The sequence below is a fragment of the Thamnophis elegans genome, chromosome 11, assembly GCF_009769535.1.
Source record: "Thamnophis elegans isolate rThaEle1 chromosome 11, rThaEle1.pri, whole genome shotgun sequence".
NCBI classification, from domain to species: Eukaryota; Metazoa; Chordata; class Lepidosauria; order Squamata; family Colubridae; genus Thamnophis; species Thamnophis elegans.
Genome location: NC_045551.1, coordinates 16,967,904 through 16,987,452, shown reverse-complemented (window position 1 = coordinate 16,987,452; position 19,549 = coordinate 16,967,904). Strand labels below are relative to the sequence as shown.

The 19,549-nt window shown below is 37.1% G+C and overlaps 1 protein-coding gene across 1 annotated transcript in view; it reads left to right on the top strand.

Annotated features, from left to right (window-relative positions):
- Window positions 1-19,549, top strand: part of POLA1 (DNA polymerase alpha 1, catalytic subunit) — a 388,965-nt gene that overhangs the window by 150,956 nt on the left and 218,460 nt on the right. Inside the window, 2 exon segments of the mRNA XM_032226833.1 lie at window positions 11,700-11,732; window positions 12,452-12,544. Coding sequence (XP_032082724.1) covers window positions 11,700-11,732; window positions 12,452-12,544 — 126 coding nt within the window.

Genomic DNA, 19,549 nt, shown 5'->3' with positions numbered 1-19,549 from the left:
GACCGTCTGCTGTTGAGGTAAAGAATGGAAAAGATGAATAATAAAATAAAGAAAATTCATCAAATAATAACTAAAAATGAACAATGGATCCAGAAAGTAGAAGAGAAGTCAGAACAGAGAAAAAAGTGGAAGAGATAGATCACAGGCTTACACAGGCAAACAAGAATCTAGAGAGAACTGTAATCACTTTGGAGATCGATAAAGCCAAATATTCCCTGAGATTCCAAACATTGAGAAAGTAAAAGGAGAAGACTTTGCTGAGAAAATTACAGAATGCTGGTGGATTCCTTGGAGGTGAATAAACAGGAGATGCTGCAATGGATAAACTATTCAGAATATATACAAGATACAAAGAATAAACTCCCCAGAGAGGTACATGTGAGATTTTCTAAGACAATTAGAGCAGAAATACTCCAGAGAGCAAGAGATGAACCACTGAAATATAAAGGGAGAGAAATGGTAGTGCTGAAACAGATTCCTAGAAGAGTAAAAGACATAAGAAATAATGTCAATTTCTGACAAGACAATTAATTAAATATGAAATTTCAGATGGCTGATACCCAAGGCAATATTGGTGACTTGGATGGAAAAAAGACACAGGTTGAACTCTGTAGACAAAGCACCACAATTTTATGACCCGTATTTGGGTCATATGAGGCAAAAAGAAGAAGAGAGGAAATAGATGATAAAAGACAAGATGAAGCATCAGGAGGGGAAACACAACAAGAGAAAGGTGAAATAGAACTAGAGGAAAGAGCAGAATGAGAGGTGCAAGGATAAAAGAACAGAGAGAAATAAGAGCAAGTAGAACAAGATCTATTTATAAATAAAAATGATGGAAGAAGACGTAAAATTGCTGACATTAATATAAATGGACTGAACTCTCCTATGAGAAGGAAAAGGATTTTAATAAATCAGGAAAATTAAAATTAGACTTAATTTGTCTTCAAGAGGCTCATATTAAAAAAAAAACAATATAACAAATTATTGGAATATCCTAAAATTGGGAAATTATATTTTCATTAGCACAGAAAAGAAAAAGGGTGTGGCCTTATATATTAAGAAACAATAAACACTAGACAAATTTTTGCAGATGAAGATGGGAGAATTTTGATGGTGGAGGTAACAATGAACTACAAAACAGATACTTTTGATAGCAATATATGCACCAAACAACAAACAAGAAGATTTCTATGAAAAACTCCACAAAAAAATATAGAATTGGAATATGAAAATATTTGTGTGGTAGGAGATTTTAATGCGATTGTAGATGCAGAACTTGATTATAAATATAATAAGTAGGCAAAAAAGCTAGAAAACACTTCCAAAGACAAATGTGCAAGAAATAGAAATAGAATCAAGCATCTGGGCTGGCTACAACCCAGTAAAAGTTAAGTGGAAGTGACAGAAGAGAAAATTGAGTTGAATCAATCAATATTAGAGGTCAAGAAATTTATACAAACTATGGAAAAAGAACTGGACTTTTTTTTAATAAAGAGAATAGGAAAGAAGAGATTTCTGTAAGGCCTGGTCTATCCTCCTTATTCAAGGAAGTAAAAACTCTTGAAACCTAGTATTTCAAAAGGAACCTTGTATTGAACAGGAGTAATAGCAGGGTGAAATCGAAGCAGGCTCTGAGGGCCCTCAGTCCATACAGTTAGAATAAAAGCAATTAGAAACCCCTCCTACCAGTCCAGTGTGGATTCAGCCAATCTGCAGGTGTGAAGATGTTTTTGTACCGACCGCTCTGATAAAGTGATAAGGGAACTTTCTCAGGGTTATCCCCCGCCGGCTTTTGAATGATACAACCTACATGGCCCTCTCTCCCCTTACATTCCCCAAAAGGTGAGAATATGCCCGAGTGCCTAGGCACCAGGCTAAAGGTTATAAATCAATGGTTACAGGATGCAGGATACATAGGAGAGAGAGCAATAAAGTATAAAAGTATACAAAGTATAATAAAGATGTATAATGAATCAGGATAATCCCTCTTCCCCTGAATGTCAGATTCACAGATCTGAGATACTGCCCTCCTTAGAAAAAAGGGTAATCCAATCGGAAAGAGACAAGTAGTTAAGTTGGCTTGTTGGGGATATTTCAGATGGAATTTCCTTAATAGTGTAGGGGCTTGAATGTGCTTTTTAGCTACCTATTTGTTTTGAGATTGGGGTAGGTGTTTCCATGCTACTAGGTACTGTGTGGAACCATGGTGAATGTGGGAGTCCAGTATCTCTTTAATCTTGAACTGTATTCCCCTTCCACCATAATGGAGACAGGAGGTGTGGGTAAAGGTGGTCTGAGGGTGAAGGTAATTTCAGGTTTGAGTAAACTACAGTGAAAAACATGGTGAACTTGTCTAAGTGTTTTTGATAGGAGTAACTCCACTGTAACTGGATTTATGATCCTAGTGATAGGGAAAGGCCCTAAGAGTTTTAGCCCAAGCTTCTCTGAGGGTTGTAGTGATTGCAAGAATTTGATGGATAAATAGACTGTCACCAATTTTGAATGGGTTTGACTCAGCCCTCTTTTTTTAAATTTTTTTTTTATTTAAAACAAATACAGCATCCTTTACATGCTATAGAAAGTGTATCAGTTGGTTACAAAAAGACTTTGTGCATCTCTTCCAGTCAACAAACATAATTCATATTAACATAAGTATTTTAACTCAAATATTTATACATGTCACCATCATATCTCCATTTTCATTTGACTATAATTATTTAAGTGTCCTTCGTCGTAAAATATACCAAAATTTAATACATAACCACATACTGGCCTTTCAATTACTATTTCTAAGTTGGCAATTTATGTTATTATGACTGAAATCTAAGAAAGAAAATTTATTAACATGATTAAGGCAATATATCACAAACAAAAGGCAAAGGTGATAGTAAACAGGTATATGACAGAGAACTTTAATATAAAAAGGCACAAGAAAAGGATGTCCACTATCCCCTTTACTATTTATATTGACATTGGAAGTGTTAAATAGAAATGTTAGACAAGACATAGAAGTAAAAGATAGAAATTAAAAAAGTAAAATAAAGCAATAGGCATTGCAGATGATTTGGTTTTTCTCCTAGAAGACTGACAAGAACATGAACCAAATTAAAAGAATGTGAAGTTGCAGGATTGAAAATAAATAAGGAAAAAACTAAAATTTTAGTCAAAAACTTTACAGATATACAGAAAAAAGAGTTAATGGACAGATATTTAGATAAAGAAACTTAAATACTTTATAGATAATTACTATAAGCTGATTCAACCAATTAAAATAGATCTGGAGAAGTGGAAAAACCCTCAACTTGCTGAAAGAAAGTATAGCTACTATAAAAATGAATAACTTGCTGAGATTTTTTTTTTACATTTTTTATTTATTTTTGAACAAAGACAAACATAAAAAACCTCTTCCATTACAAATTGTAGAAGTGTGTCAGTTGGTTACAGTATTTCCATGTATCTCTTCCATTGTCATCACCTCCTTTTCATGTCAAATCACATATTTTATATTCACCTATACTTATGTCTATCATGATTATTATATCTCAACCTTAATTTGACTATAATTGTTTTTACATTCTTTTATATATAATATTCAAAATCTAGAATAGGATTATATGATAACATTCTATTAAATCATCCTAAAATCATCCAATTGCAATACATCTTTATAACATATTCTAAATAAAGCTTTTAAACCACCTCTCATATTCTCCATGTGTTTATATAAAATTTCATATTATCAAACTAATATATCTATATGTTTTGTTAGCATTATTCATTATTTAACAATAGCTATTCTCACTTCATTTTATACATACTATTAGTGAACTAAATTTAGCTTAGTATTTATTATACATTTTCATTGCATCAACTTGAATCTTTCCAGTAATAGTGCAGTCTTATATCCCTTGCCATTTGTAGCATTAATATTCTAGTTACATCCTTTATATATAATGTTCAAACTCTAGAATAGGATTATATGATAATATTCTAATAAATCATCGTAAGATCATCCAATCACAATACATCTTTATAACATATTCTAGATAAAGCTTTTAAATCTCCTCTCATAATCTCCATGTGTTGATTATATAAAATTTCATATTATTAAACTAATATGTATTGTTATCATTATTATTCATTATTTAACTATAGCTATTGTCACTTTCATTTTATACATACTACTAGTAAACTAAATTTAGCTTAATTTTTATTATACATTTTCATTGCATCAACCTATATCTTTCCAGTAATAGTATGGTTTTATATCTCTTGCCATTTGTAGCATTAATGTTCTAGTTACTTTCTTAATAAATCTTGTATAAACTTCTCTTCGCAATATGTTGTTCCTTTCGTATCTCATAAAAGTTTGAAACCCAGCATCTGTTCTTTCCATCAGCTTATCTTTGGTTATCGCTAATGCTTCTATCAAGATTTCTCTCCTTATCTCCGTCAATTTTTCTCTCTTTTTTTCTTCTGTGCTTTGAAGTGGGGTAGATTTCCAATCCATCTATCTCCACTTTCCCTATTCCGCTCTTGCCATTACCAACCACACTCACTTTGTTGTCATTATCCACAGTTTTCTTATCTCTTTGCTCATTTTTTCTTCCATCTTTTGAACTCTATCCTCCACTTTCTTCATTTGATAAACATCCTCAGTTTCTCCATCAATTTTTTCTGTTTTGTATTCCATATTCTCCCATCTCTTTTCAATTCTCTCTGTCACAACTAATAGATTTTGAATTTCAAACATAATCATTTGCAGTGTTAGTTTCTTTTTCCTGCTGAGCCATTCTTTCAATTCTGCAGACACTGCAGCTATAGGGTTCAAGGCTATTTTAATAAACTTCAAACAGGTTCATTTATTATCTTTCAAGTCAAAATGTTGTCTTCCCTCCAATAGCTAGTGATAGAACTCCCAAAAGGCATCTGTATAAACAACTTGTGCTCTTCCTACTATCACTCTCAATAAACAAGCTGAAAGAACCTTGAATCTTAAGTGATCAAAGAGAAAGAAGAAAAAACAATGTATCCAGCCTCCAGCTTCTAAGGGGCAGTGTAACTGCTTTTCCTACTGCTGTTATAACCCTCTTTATAATCCTCCTTATTATCTTCTTTATATTCCAAGCTTAAGAAAGAAAAAACCCTTAAATGGAGATCAAAAACAATCCAGTCAATCCAATCAAGCATTATATATAAAAAAGGAGAATTTTAATCCATAGGTGTAAGCAAAAGTGAAAAAAGAAAAAATTAATTCATTCAGTTTAAAAAATAGGGAGCCTTTGCAAAAGTTCCATTCGTGAAAAAAAATAGAAACAGGATAACACACTAAGTTTAATGTAGATTAATTTCGCCGCTTACAGTCTTCTGTCTTCAATTTTAATTTAGCTTAATTTTTTTTGGGGGGGGGGTAGTCTCTTTTTCTAATAATAAAATTCCCTCACCAATTCGACACACTTTCTCTTTCCGCTTTCTTCCTGTTCCGGAGCTGTCCCAACTTTAGCAGCTTCATTAGCTGCGTTTCTGTCACCAGAAAAAAAAAAGCTATTCCTGGATCTTTCAGGGACTTTGCGGTGACCCTGAGATCAGCAGGAGGTGCCCTTTTCAATCACCGTCTCTATGGGACGGTTTAGACACACAAATGGACCGTCCAGCGGCAGAAATATTGACTGCGATCTCGGAGCACCAAGATCGCATGTCGTGCTGTCGTGACGTCAGCTCTCTTCCTTGCTGAGATTATTATATTTATTTCAAACAATCCAGATAAAGCTGGAAAAAATACTTTGAAGACTTAAATAAAGTAATATTAAGACACTGTATGGGAAGGGAAAAAAGCAAGAATAAGTTTGAAAATGCTGCAAGATTCTAAAATCAGAGGAGGTTTTGGGCTGCCAGATTGGGATTTATATTATCAGGCCTCGGTACGTACATGGGTGAAAGAATGGATCAGTTTGAGGCATAAAAGATTATTAATTTTGGAGGGACTTCAATTGGGCTGGCATGCCTTCTTATGGTATGGGAAAAATAAAATACATAGTTACTTCCAAAGACATTATATTAGAAATGCAGTATTATCAGTATGGGTAAAAATTAAAGAACAATGCTATTTGAAAATACCAGTCTGACTCTCCACAATGGAGGTTCTGATACATCCAAATGTTATTAATATGGAAAAAATTACAAGATACAAGGACATTTTGAATGAAAAGGGGGAACTCAAAATAAACAGAATTGAGTAATCAAGGGATTGACATAGCACGGTGGTCACAAGTGCAGATACAATCTTGATATGAGAAAGACGCTAAAAAGTATGGTTTTTATAAAGAATTAACAGAATTAGATCAGATATTAACAGGGACGGATGAAAAATTAATAAAGAAAATATATAGCTATCTACTAAGTATCAAAATGGAAGGTGACCAAGTAAAGGAGACAATAATAATATGGGCTAATTTTTTTGGTTATACAATAGAGCTAGATAAATGGCAGAAATTGTGGGATAGGAATTATAAATTAACTATGTCAACTGGATACAAAGAAAATCTTTATAAAATGTTTTATAGATGGCATTTTTCACCCACAAGGTTGACAAAGATGTTTAAGGACATTTCCCCTAAATGTTGGAAAGGTCATCAGATAGCTGCTTCGTAGTATCATATGTGGTGGACATACTCAAAAGCAAAAAAATATTGGTCAAAAATACATACATGGTTGGAAAAAATGATAAAGCAACATATAGATTTAAAACCAGAAATATTTTTTGTTGGGTGTTTTACCGAATAAATATAACAAGGAGAATACATATTTGATTTTACACATATTAACTGAAGCTAGAATTATATTCACACAACAATGAAAAAGTTAAGGGATCCCTACAGATGAAAATGTGATTAAAAAAATATAAGAATGTGCAGAAATGGATAGACATTTATAATTAAGGAAAAGAAAGAAACTGAATACTTTTTGACATGGGACTTTATTTTATCAATGGTTAGCTAATAAAAACAGAAGTTAGATACATGGAAATATAAGAAAAGGACTAATGATAGAAGAGAAGTTTGTTAAATGGAAAATAATAATAATAATAATAATAATAATAACAACAACAACAACAACAACAACATCATTTACTGAAAGGCGATTGAACAATGGAGAACTGAGTTGGCAATAGGGAATGAGATCTACGGAATGGTTAATATCAAGCGAGGAATTTTCCAGGGTGATTCACTTTCACCTCTTCTCTTCATCATCACAATGATCCCACTATCAGTAATCTTAAAAAAAAAAATGAAATTAGGCTACCAAACAGCCAAAGAAGCTGAAAAAATTTCACATTTACTAAATATGGATGATTTGAAATTCTACGGAAAGTCAGAAATAGAAATCCAATCATTGACAAACACAGTCCGAGTATTCAGCACCGATATTTCAATGCAGTTTGGTATGGAAAATGCGCCACTGTATCCATAAAAGGGGCAAAATCACTGCATGTGAGGGAATTGAAATGCCCAATGGCAACTAATTAAATGCAACGAAAATGAAGCCTACAAATACTTAGGCATTCTGCAGTTGGATAACATCAAGCATGGAGAAGTAAAAACTATTGTCAGGCGAGAGTATACCAACAGAGTTAGGAATTTTTTTAAATCTAAATTGAATGGTAGAAATTCAATCAAGGCCATAAATACCTGGGCAATACCAGTTATAAGATACACAGTTGGTATAGTTAACTGGACACAAGCTGATTTGGACATTTTGGACCAAAAAACCAGGAAACTAATGACAATGCACTACAGTTTACATCCACGTGGTGATACTGATAGACTATCCCTGCCCCGAAAATCAGGTGGCAGAGGATTATTACAAGTGAAGCAAACAGTTGAAGAAGAAAAACATGCGCTGGCTGATTATTTAAAAGAAAGTCAAGAACATCTATTAATCGAAGTAAAGAACAAAAATCTACTGAAGGCCCAACAGACAAAACAAGAATACAGAAAAGATGTGATAAAATCAAGACTGGAGAGTTGGCAGAACAAAGCACTGCATGGCCAATTTCTGGAAAAAATAAAAGATAAAGTGGACAGTGAACAAACTTGGTTATGGTTAACAACAGGTACATTAAAGAAAGAAACAGAGTCACTAATCCGGGCTGCGCAAGAACAAGCTATCCGCACAAATGCCATTAAGGCCAAAATCGAAAAATCCTCTGATGATGCCAAATGCAGACTTTGCAAAGAAGCTGACGAAACTGTTGATCACATACTCAGCTGCTGTAAAAAAATTGCGCAGACTGATTATAAATTGCGGCACAATTCAGTAGCACAAATGATCCATTGGAATTTGTGCAAAAATTATAATATGAAAACAGCAACAACTGGTGGGAACATCAGCCTGAAAAAGTCACCGAAATCAGATGGTCAAGATCTTGTGGGATTTCCGTATACAAACGGACAAAATACTGGCGCATAATACACCAGACATCACACTGGTTGAGAAAAATAAGGTCACAATCATAGACGTCGCAATACCAGGTGATAGCAGGGTCGCCGAGAAGGAACATGAAAAAATCGCAAAATACCAGGACTTAAAAATTGAAATTCAACGACTATGGCACAAACCAGCAGTGGTAATTCCAGTGGTAATTGGCACACTGGGTGCTATTCTAAAAGCACTGGAATTAATTTAAAACAGTTAAAAATTGACAAAATCACCATCAGTCAAATGCAAAAAGCCGCACTGCTTGGATCTGCACGCATATTACGAAAATACGTTACAACGTCCTAGGCCTCTGGGTGGGGCCCGGCGAAACAACTGGCCGCTGTGATACAATTGTATAATAATAATAATAATAATAATAATAATAATAATAATAATAATATACTTTATTCATTAAGCATGAAACTCAGACAACTGAACATTCAAAAATAAATTACAAATACCATTGACTGGTGTTTTGAGTAGCACAGTTTTTTGCAGTTCTGCTGGTGTTATTGCAGAAAGCTACAATTTGTTGATGTATCTTATAAAATTCTTGGACATGGTGCCAAGTGTCCCGATGACAGTGGGTATCACTGTTACATGCTTCATCCATAGCCGTGTAGTTTCGATGGCCAGGTCACAATATTTCATTATTTTTTCTAGTTCTTTTTCATCGACTCTGGCATCTCCAGGAACAGCGATATCAATAAACTATACACTTCGGCCCTCTACAACCGTGATATCTGGCATGTTGTGTTGTTGTTGTGTTGTGTTGTATTATTATTAATTGGTTAATCTTTGTTGAGATCCTAGCCTTTGGTGCTGGTTGGTAGCTCAACAGCTCGAGTCGTTACCAAGGATCTAGGAACTGTTAAGGTAATGTCGGATGATATCAGCTGTTGCAAGTAGGGTGGTTTATTGTAGAATCAGAATGTTCAAGGCTGATAAATTTAAAATTTCCAGATAGCGAGGTAGCCCTTTAGGTATTGCTCCAAGGGCTCCAATTACAATCAGGACAACACAAGATTTCTTTTTCCACAATTGCTCAACTTCAATTTGCAAGTCCGGTACTTTGTGATTTTTTTCTTGCTGTTATCTTCAATTTGTGCATCTCCAGATATTGCAATGTCAATGAACCATACTTTTTTCTTTTCAATTATTGTTATGTCAGGTGTTGGCACCAAGTGCCTGTCAGTCTGAATTCTGAAGTCCCACAAGATCTTGACTTTCTCATTCTCTAAAATCTTCTGAACCTGATGTTCCCAGTGGTTTTTGATGTAATCAAATCCAAACTTTTGGCACAATTTCCAGTGAATGGTCTTAGCAATGCGGTCATGGTGTTGTAGGTAGTCAGTTTGTGAAATTTTGCTGCATCCACTGAACAAGTGGTCGACTGTCTCGTCTTTCTCGTTACAGAGGCGACATTTGCTGTTGGTGGTAACATGTTGAATTTTTGCCTTCATGCAGTTTGTGCCTAAGGCTTGTTCTTGAGCTGCCAAATAAAGCCTTCTGTTTCTTTTTTTTCAGTGTTCCTGCTCTTAACCAGTTCCAAGTTAGCTTTTGGCCAGCTTTGCCTTCAATACCTTTCAAATATTGGCTATGCATATCTTTGTTTTTCCAATTTTCAGCTCGGTTCTTAATTGCTACTTTCTTATATTCAGCTTTTGACTTTGTTGTCTTTAAAAGGCCTTCTTTATTTACTTCCTTAATCATTGGTTCTTCACTTTTCTGTGAAAAGCTGTATTATTATTCTTCCACAGTCTGTTTTACTTGTAGGAGTCCTCGACTACCCTCTGCTCTTGGTAGATATAATCGGTCAACATCACTTTTGGCGTGCAAAGCATGATTCATTATCATAAGCTTCCTTGTTTTCTTTCCAAATTGTCCAACTTCATCTGGGTCCAGTCAATTATTCCTGCAGAGTATCGAATCACAGGTATATCCCAGGTATTTATGGCTTTTATGGTGTTTCCTCCATTTGGACTTTAATATCTTGCGAATTCATCGAATGTACTTGGCTGAAGTTAATTCCTTGGCTTTATTATGCATTAAGTCAGAGGCCTCTAAAATCCCCAAGTACTTGTAGCCTTCTTCTGGTTTTACTGCCCTTATCATTTCTTCATTCTCAAGTTCTATTCCATCATCTTCTATGACCTTGCCTGCTTTGGTTGCCATTGTTGCACAATTGTCAATTCCAAACTGCATACCAATGTCTTCGCTAAATTCTTTTGTGCTTTCAATTAATAAATTCAGTTCAGCTTTTGTTTTACCAAACAGCTTCAAATCATCCATGTTACGCCAAGTGCAAAATTTTCATATTTTTTTTTGCAAGTTCGTATCCATAGTTCATCTTCTTCAAAATGATTGTCAGTGGTAGCATTGAGAGTATAAAAAGTAGGGATGAAAGGGAATCGCCCTGGAAAATGCCTCGTTTAATTTCAACTTCACTTGTACTTCTTCATTAGCTATAAGCTTCATTTTCCAGAGGTTCATTGAAGTTTTCATGAATTTTTGTATGTTGCTGCTGATGCCAAAGATTTTCAGACATTTCTTGATCCAGCTATGGGGAACTGAATCAAATGCTTTCTTATAGTCTATCCAAGCCATGAACAGGTTGGTTCGTCTTTTCTTTGAATTCTTTAGGATTAGTTTGTCAATCAACAGTTGGTCCTTTGTTCCTCTTGAATTTTTGCAGCATCCTTTCTGTTGTACAGGTTTAGGTTAGGTTTATTAGATTTATATGCCCCCTTTCTCCCAAGGACTCAGGGCGGCGTACAACATTAAAAGAAGCACATAATACAAAATTTTTAAAAAATTAAATAGAATATCCCAAACAAACCCAATTAGGAAAATTAATATTTTGGAAGAAGCTTTTCTTTTATGGGTCATTCAGTGTTTGTTTATCAATATGTGACTGGTATGCATATCATCAATGTCCTGCAGAAAGGAAAAATAATATTAATAGATAGGTGATAATATGCCATTCTAATTCGCGATGCATTCATTTTCATAAATATTTGGAAGATATGTAAGCTTTTCTCTTCTCTTTTTTATTTCTTTTTTTGTATAATCTATAATTTTTGGAATGAATGTGTCAGATATGGAAACAATATTTTGTATTTTCAAAATTCAATCATCTGAAGTTTATTTTCTGCTAGATATGTCTTACATTTTGTACCCTATGCAGTCATTAATTACAATTTAATTTTCTTTTCTAGATTTTAATGCATACTAAGGAGATGGTACAAAAGGTAATATAATTACATTATATTTAAATATAAATTCTTAAATAGCATAAATTAAAAGAATAGTCTAATATGAACTAAACACAAAGCATCTCTGGATATATAATTTATAAATTTAATACTTATTGATGAATTATAGTTTCTTGATCCCAAAGTTCTATAAAGTAAATATGATCTAATCTCTCTGAAGAATGAGTGTTTATGGAGATTCTCAGTCATCCAGGTCATGGTTGTCCTAAAGGTGTTTTTTCAAGAGGCAACTGGATTTTCTGGTTTTTCTTTGAAGAGATTTTGCTTCTCATCCAAGCTTGAGAAGCGAAACACCTTCAAAGGAAAACCAGAAAGTTCAGTTGCCTCTTGAAAAAAGCACCTTTGTAACTCTGAAGACTGAGTTTCAGAATTAAAGCTTAGTTGTAGTCTAATAATTGCATATTCAAGTGTCTTATTGAAGTAAACATTTTTTTCAGCTTCACTTATTCTTTTGAAGACTTGGAACATATTTATTTTTCCTGCATCAGTTCAACAGATTGCTGCTGTTAGAGTCAATAAAACTAGGGGTCATGAAGTCTAGTTAAAAAAGGCCAACATAGAAACAAGCCACCAATTTTTTTCAGTATCACACATCAGTTTCTACCTACTCTGAGCTTTTTTCAAATGAGAGATTTTTAATAAGTACAAGCATTTTGAATACTATTTTAAGTAACTTTCTTTCTTTTATCCCTCAGATGAATCTGGAAGTGATTTATGGTGATACAGATTCCATCATGATAAATACAAACCTTACCAAACTGGAAGAAGTATTTAAACTGGGAAACAAGGTAAAATCTATTTTTAATTAACTTTTTTGTTTATTGTTGTTACATAATAAAAATTATTTTTTGAACAGTGTTGTCCAAATTCCCCCTTTAACATTCCCACCAAAAGACATAATTCATTTTATATTATTTTTCCATTATTTCCAATTGTAGCCATATTGCTAAGGTGACCAGATTTTCAGATTGGTAAAGAGGGACACCTTTGACTGGGGTGGGGGGGAGTGATTAAAAATTTTATACGGAGCAACAAAAATTTTCATACAACGCAAAAATAGTATTGTAATATTTTTTTTATTTCAACATAACTACAATTTACAATATAAATTGTAACTGTTGCCAAACATCAAAATTTTGATCATGTGACCATGAGGATGCTGCAACGGTCGCTAAGTGTGAAAATGGTCGCTAAGTGTGAAAAATGGTCATCAGTCACTTTTTTCAATGCCATTGTAACTTTGGTCACTAAGCCCATTATACCACCTTTCTTGCCACAGTTCTTAAGTGAATAACTGCAGCTGATAAGTTAGTAGCATAAGTGAATCTGGTTTCCCCATTTGACTTTGTCAAAAGGTGATTATATGACCCCAGGACACTGAAACCATCATAAAAACGAATCTGTTGCCAAACATCAAAATTTTGATCACGTGACCATGAGGATGCTGCAACGGTTGCTAAGCGTGAAAATGGTCGCTAAGTGTGAAAAATGGTTATCAGTCACTTTTTTCAATGCCATTGTAACTTTGGTCACTAAGCCCATTATACCACCTTTCTTGCCACAGTTCTTAAGTGAATAACTGCAGCTGGTATTTTGTATTTTGGATAGAATCTTTTTTTAAATAGTCTAAGACAATTTAAAAAAAGAATCCACACAGAATAAATTGAAGTAAAACATTTCAAAGTATTGTGCATAGAATTTTTAAAAATGGTTTCACTTCAATTTATTTTGGATAGAATCTTTTTTTAAATAGTCTTAAGACAATTTAAAAAAAAGAATCCACACAGAATAAAACTATTTTAAAAAATCCTATGCACAATAAATAAAATATTATTTTAAAATACATTAAAAAAATAAAAGAAAAAAATCCAGGTCACTTACCAGCAGGCACAAATGAGCACTCCAAATCAATCCAGAATGATGTAGATGTTAATACAAAGAACTGAGCAAATTAAAATGGTGAAATTAGTCAGGGAAATATTTTTCAAAGAAACTTTGCCAGCATTTTTTCCACACGAGCTGACCTTCAACCTCAGTGCCCCTCCCCTCCGGAAAATCCAGGAAGGAACACTTGCTACCTCTCTAGCCAAGTATTTCCTGGAGCTCTATGGTACTGGGTCATCTTTTCTTATAAAGTGAGTAAAAAGGGCGGGGGGAGGGTCCGTTTTCTTGCTCTAAAGTTTTAATATCTTCAATGAAAGTACTGAGACAGAGAGAGAGAGGTTAGACAGAGTGTCTTTTGTCTTGCCCCGGTTAGGATTTCTTAAGCAAATCCACTGGGCTTTCAACATGAAGCCAGAAAATCGGGACTTTTTAAAAATGCCCCGGGACACGGGACAAATTGTTATAAATCGTGACTGTCCTGCTGAAACGGGACATCTGGTCACCTTACGTATTGCTTTTCTCATATTTTCCAATATCTAGTTTTTAACATGTACAAACAATATAGTTTTTCTTTCTCTTTAAAAATAAACAATTTATCATTTTTTTCCATCTGTTTTCCATGAACAATATGAATCTTCAAGTTTCAAATTTCAAGTTTTATATAATCAAGATAACATAATTATTTATCAGCTTTAAGGTTCTTAATATAACTCCCATACATTCTAATTAAAACATATTTTTAACTTGTTAATAATCTCTCTTTCTACTGGATCATTCTACTATTCTCCCATTTCTAAATTTTCTTTTCTATTTTTCTACTTTTTATGTGTCATATCTTTTCTTCTGTATTTTTCCTCTCACTTTTTGATAGATTTTTTGAGTATCCCTCCCCCAAGTTTCTCTTTCCCATCTCCTTTTATTTCTCTCTTTATTTTTGGCTAGTTTCTTTTTTGGATGCTCTTTTTTCTTCTTTTTTGCTCTCTTTGTGCCTTTAGTTTTATTTTCCATTTCTACCTTGTTAATTCCTTGTTCATTTACATTGATTGTCTGTTCCACTCCTGTCTCCACTTTCAACAATTTTTCTGGTTCTTTTTCTACCTCTTTGTTACTTTTTAATGTTGCTTGTGCACTTTTTAACATTTCCAACAGCTCTTCTAACATCCCACCCTCCATGATCAAATTTAATAAACTTTTAATATTTTTATATTTTACCACAATTAATTTAGTTCTTTTTCTTAGTTTTCTTAGTTCTTCTCTTTGATATCAGATCTCAAGATATTCCAATCCTTTTCCAAAGTCGAAATTTCTGTATTTTCTTCCAGTGTAAACAAAATAAAATCAAGTAAAAAGACAGACCACACCCTTCTTCTATTCCTTTGTTGCACGATGGTATTATGTCTCCTCTCTCCCATAGGTGGCTTTTATTGTTCCTTTATGTAATCATATCACTAATTTGTCAAATCTTGTCAGTAGTTGAACCAAAAGTTCAAAGTCCATATTCCAATTTTCCTGATCTCCCCCCCCACTTTTTTTAGGTTAGGTTTTTCTGATGAGAGAGTACTGATCTCAGTACTCTCTCACTGATAGCTTTCCCCTCCTTTCTTTCTGTCCTCCGTATTCCGAGTGATGTTTAGCTGCTAGCAGCTTCGGAATATTTTTAAGCTCCAAAATGTATTTCTCTTACTCTTACATCGCCTAATCTTCCTTCGGATCAAACACTCCGTCTGCTTCTTCGCACCTTCACAAATCTTGTTCCAGATGCCCCATCTCCAGAGCAGTCATACAAAGATGGCTCTCCTTGTGCCCCATCCCTTCAGGACGGTTCCAATTCACAAAGGATCTCTTGACAACAGTTTGCTGACTGGGTTTTCACGTAGCTTGGCAGAGCTCACTATTTCCCCGGCTGTTCTCGATGGGACGCTCTGGCCCCTCCTCCGAAACAAGATAAAACCTAGCACTGCAAACTTTCTAAGTGATTTATATGAAAGTGCTTCTGTGTACCAACTATATCACCAGTTTTTCTGAAAATGTTATGGTCTGACATCAGCCTATGGATATCTTTCTGGACCTTTGCATAGGGATGAGCAAGGTATTATTATTATGGCCTGTTGCAGTCAGCCAGATATTCAGACTGGATTTGTCATTTCTCCATAGTGTTAAGGGAGGATTGGGTGTTGCTCTCGTCTTCTGCCTGGAGACTGAGCCTGTTATCTTTTGGTGACACCCCCTGCCACTGGTTCCTTCCCAGTTTCAGCTCAGTCTCTGGCCAGTCGAGACACAGAGTTTTCTGGCTATGACTAATGTTTTTTTTCCACAGGAACTTTGACAGGAATTTTTTTTTGCTTTTTGCTAATATTGCAAAGGCAATTTGGATGGCTAACCAATTCATGTTAGTTGCCTATTCGGTTAGTTTGCCAAGGTATCTGCTATTTTTGTGAAGCAGTGGAGGGGGTTAGATTTCAAACTGGCTCTTTTAAATCGAGCTGAAGCCCCAGCATTGCCGCCTCAGTGGGCGACTCTCTGGCTGTCTAGCTTGACTGGACACTCCGTGGCCGGCTCGTAAGACCAGGCACGGCTGCTTTGACATCGCAGTAGTGGGGAGACACTCTGGCTGTCCGGTTCGACTGGACACTCTGCGGGCAGCTCACATGATCAGGTGCAGCTGCTTTGAAATTGCAGCAGCAGCAGCTCTGATCTATTGCGGACCGCCCTGCCAGTCAGAGTGCTGGCTACGGCAGCTTCCCAGCCACCAACCAGTCTATAGCCTCCAGAACTGCACCGGAAAGTTAAGGATGATCCTAATCTCCCCTTAGTCAGTGGATGAAGCTCCTTCAGCCAAAGAACGGCTGTCACAGGAGCTCGAGGTAAGAGCCGCACCAGTTCCTATAACAGCTCCAGACCTCCAAGGTGGCAGAAAAAGATGCCAAACTGAGGCAAAGGTCTTTGGAAAGAGAGATGGCCAAAATTGAAAGGACGGCTAGATTCCAAAGACCCAGCAGTCCTCCCTTGACAGGAGGGTTTTTTCCCCGCCCTTTTGAAGAGTGACAGTTAAAGGATTGCAATGTTGCAAGTCTCTTGCAACCAGCCTGCTCCCTCTCTTGGTCACCAGAAGGAGCTAGAGAGCTTCTTTCTCCCAGGCAAGCCTTTGACAGCTCTGAGGCTTTTGTTACAGCTGCTCCCATCCATCCTATCTCAGTGATGGGGAGTCAGGGCCCTTCCTCGGACACTACGCCCATTCCAGAGGCAACCTTTACTCCCACTGCATCGGGGCTACCCCCAGGGGAAGATCAGGGGCCAGAGTTATCTGACCATCTCTTCAGGCTCATTGCATGAGCAGTAACCCAGGGCTTCACAGCAGCCCTACAGCAGGGGTGCCAGCCTGCACTGACTATGCCAATTTATCAGGCTGTGCCAATTTATCAGCCTCAGAGGTTGGCTCTTCTCTCTCAGGGACATTCCCTTCACAGGCACTTTCCAAACCTCCATTCATCCAGAGTGAGGATTCCTCTGTGGAAGAGAATCAGGGTTTTGCCCTCTCTAATAATGAAGGGGTGACTTCAGATCCTTTCCCCTTCAATGGACTTTTCAGACCTCTTCAAGACCTTGTTACACAAGGCCAGAACAACTACTAACTTGGGAACTGGTTTGGTGGCAGAAGTTCCTCCTGAAACCAAGGGATGCAGGACATTTGCTTTTTGTTTTTTCACAAAAACGGGCCTGTTTTTTCCCCCCCAAAAAATGGCATGCATAGGCTCTGGGAGGCTTGTAGAGTGCTCATGGAGCTGGGGGCACAAATGGCCCGCTTTTTTGTGAAAACAGGCCCTTTTTGCAGAAAAATGGCATGTATAGGCTTTGAGAGGCTTGTAGAGTGCTCCTGGGGCTGCCCCCCCCCAAATGAGCAAAAAATGGCCCATTTTTTGCTCATTTTTCCCCTCCCCAGCCACCAGGAGCACTTTGCAGGCCTCCAAAACCCTCTGTACATCAATTTTTGTGAAAAACAGGATGTGCGGGGGAGGGCCAAAAATGCTGTATTCAGTGTATAATCTAGATGCACCCAGATTTTTACCCTCTTTTGGGGGGGGAGGTGTATCTTATACTCTGAAAAATACGGTATTTGGAGAGGCCTTGGATCCCTTTCTGGTGGAGACCAAGGGAAAGGGAAAGGTCTTGCGTTCCCTTTACCAGAGACTAGACCAACGCCAGTCACCCTACTTTAGAGGGCAGTCCTTTCGTCCCTCAGAGGGGGGATTTGATTACCAGCAGCCCCAAAGGTTCTTTCCCAGCAGACAGGACAGGCAGTCAGATAGATCTGGATTCAAGAACCTCAGGGCAAGCGACCCTTTCGAGGCACAGGGAGCCACCCTTATTTCCGCTCCCACTGACTGAATGGATGAACTTCCCATCAGTGGTCGACTCATCTACTTTGCTCACCTGTGGGAAGCCATCACAAGGGACAACTGGGTTCTAAATATGGTAAGACTGGAACTAGCTCTAGAGTTTCACTCTATCCCTCCCAGTTGCTTTCTCACCTGCCCCATCTCTCAGGAACCAGTCAAGAGACCTGATGGATACAGCCATCCAGCATCTGTTGGACATTCAGGCCATTCAGTCAGTTCCACAGGACTAGCAGGGGCAGGGGTTTTATTCCAACTTGTTTCTGGTCCTGAAGAGCTCGGATGGATGGAGAGCTATTTTAAATCTCAAAAGGCTCAACCAGTATGTTCTGTACAAGAGGTTCATGAGGCACTCCCTCCAGTCAATTCTGGAGGGCACCAGGGAGGGAGACTTTCTAATGTCAATAGACTTGATGGAGGCTTATCTCCATATACTGGTATTACCCATTCACCAGAGATTTCCCAGGTTTCATTATGCATGTCGGCACTACCAATACCAAGGCCATGCCATTTGGCCTGCCTTCGGCACCCAGGACCTTTATAAAGCTTTTAGCAGCCTTGGCTGCTCATCTCCGGGCGGTTCCTGTAAGGATCCAGTGCTACTTGGACAACATGCTCCTCCAGTCATCCATGGAGAGTCAGGCAAAGGAGGATCTCAACATCACGATCAGAGTGCTCCAAGAACACGGGTTCCTGATCAACTTCAAAAAGAGCCATCTGTCACCGACCAACCGCCTGCTGTATTTGGGAGTGGTCATAGACATGGTTAGGTGCGAAGTATTTCTCTTCCCAGACAGGCAGCTCAGTCTAAAGACTATGACATACCAAATATTGCAGGAGCGGTCAGTTCCTCTGGTACTGCTGCACAGTTCATGGGCAAGATGGTATTTTGCATATCTATTGTCCCATGGACTCATTTACACCTCCCCAGTGGTTCCTTCTGCTGTACCAACAGTCAGGCAGGAGCCACTCATCAGTCAGAGTTCGAATGCCACCAAATGTTCTGAAGTCCCTGGAATGGTGGACATCCCTGGCCATCACCAGGGGATGTCTATTCAAGACTCCTATCCATCTAACTATCACGACGGATGCCAGCCTGTTCGGCTGGGGAGCACACTTCCAGTCTTTGCTAGCCCAAGGCCAGTGGGCTCAGACAGACCTGACCCACAATATCAACTGGCTAAAATGAGGGCTGTGCACCTGGCATTCAAGCAATTCAAGAACTCTTTTGTCAGGCATGTCTCCTTCAGAACCCAAGAAAGAAAAACCTCAACTCCATTTGAATAGAGATAAAGCAATTTTACTAGATATGAATTGATAGCAGCGAAAAGGAAAGGAAAATCTGAGCCAGATTTGGGGGTCATCAGGAAGGTATTCAAGGAGAGGGCACACCTTCTGCTTCTCACACCATATTGATCCAGACAGCCATGGTTTGCCGATCTTGTGAGTCTGTCTGTGGAACGACCCTGGAGAATCCCTCGGGACAAAATCTCCCTCAGCCAGGGGGCACTGGTC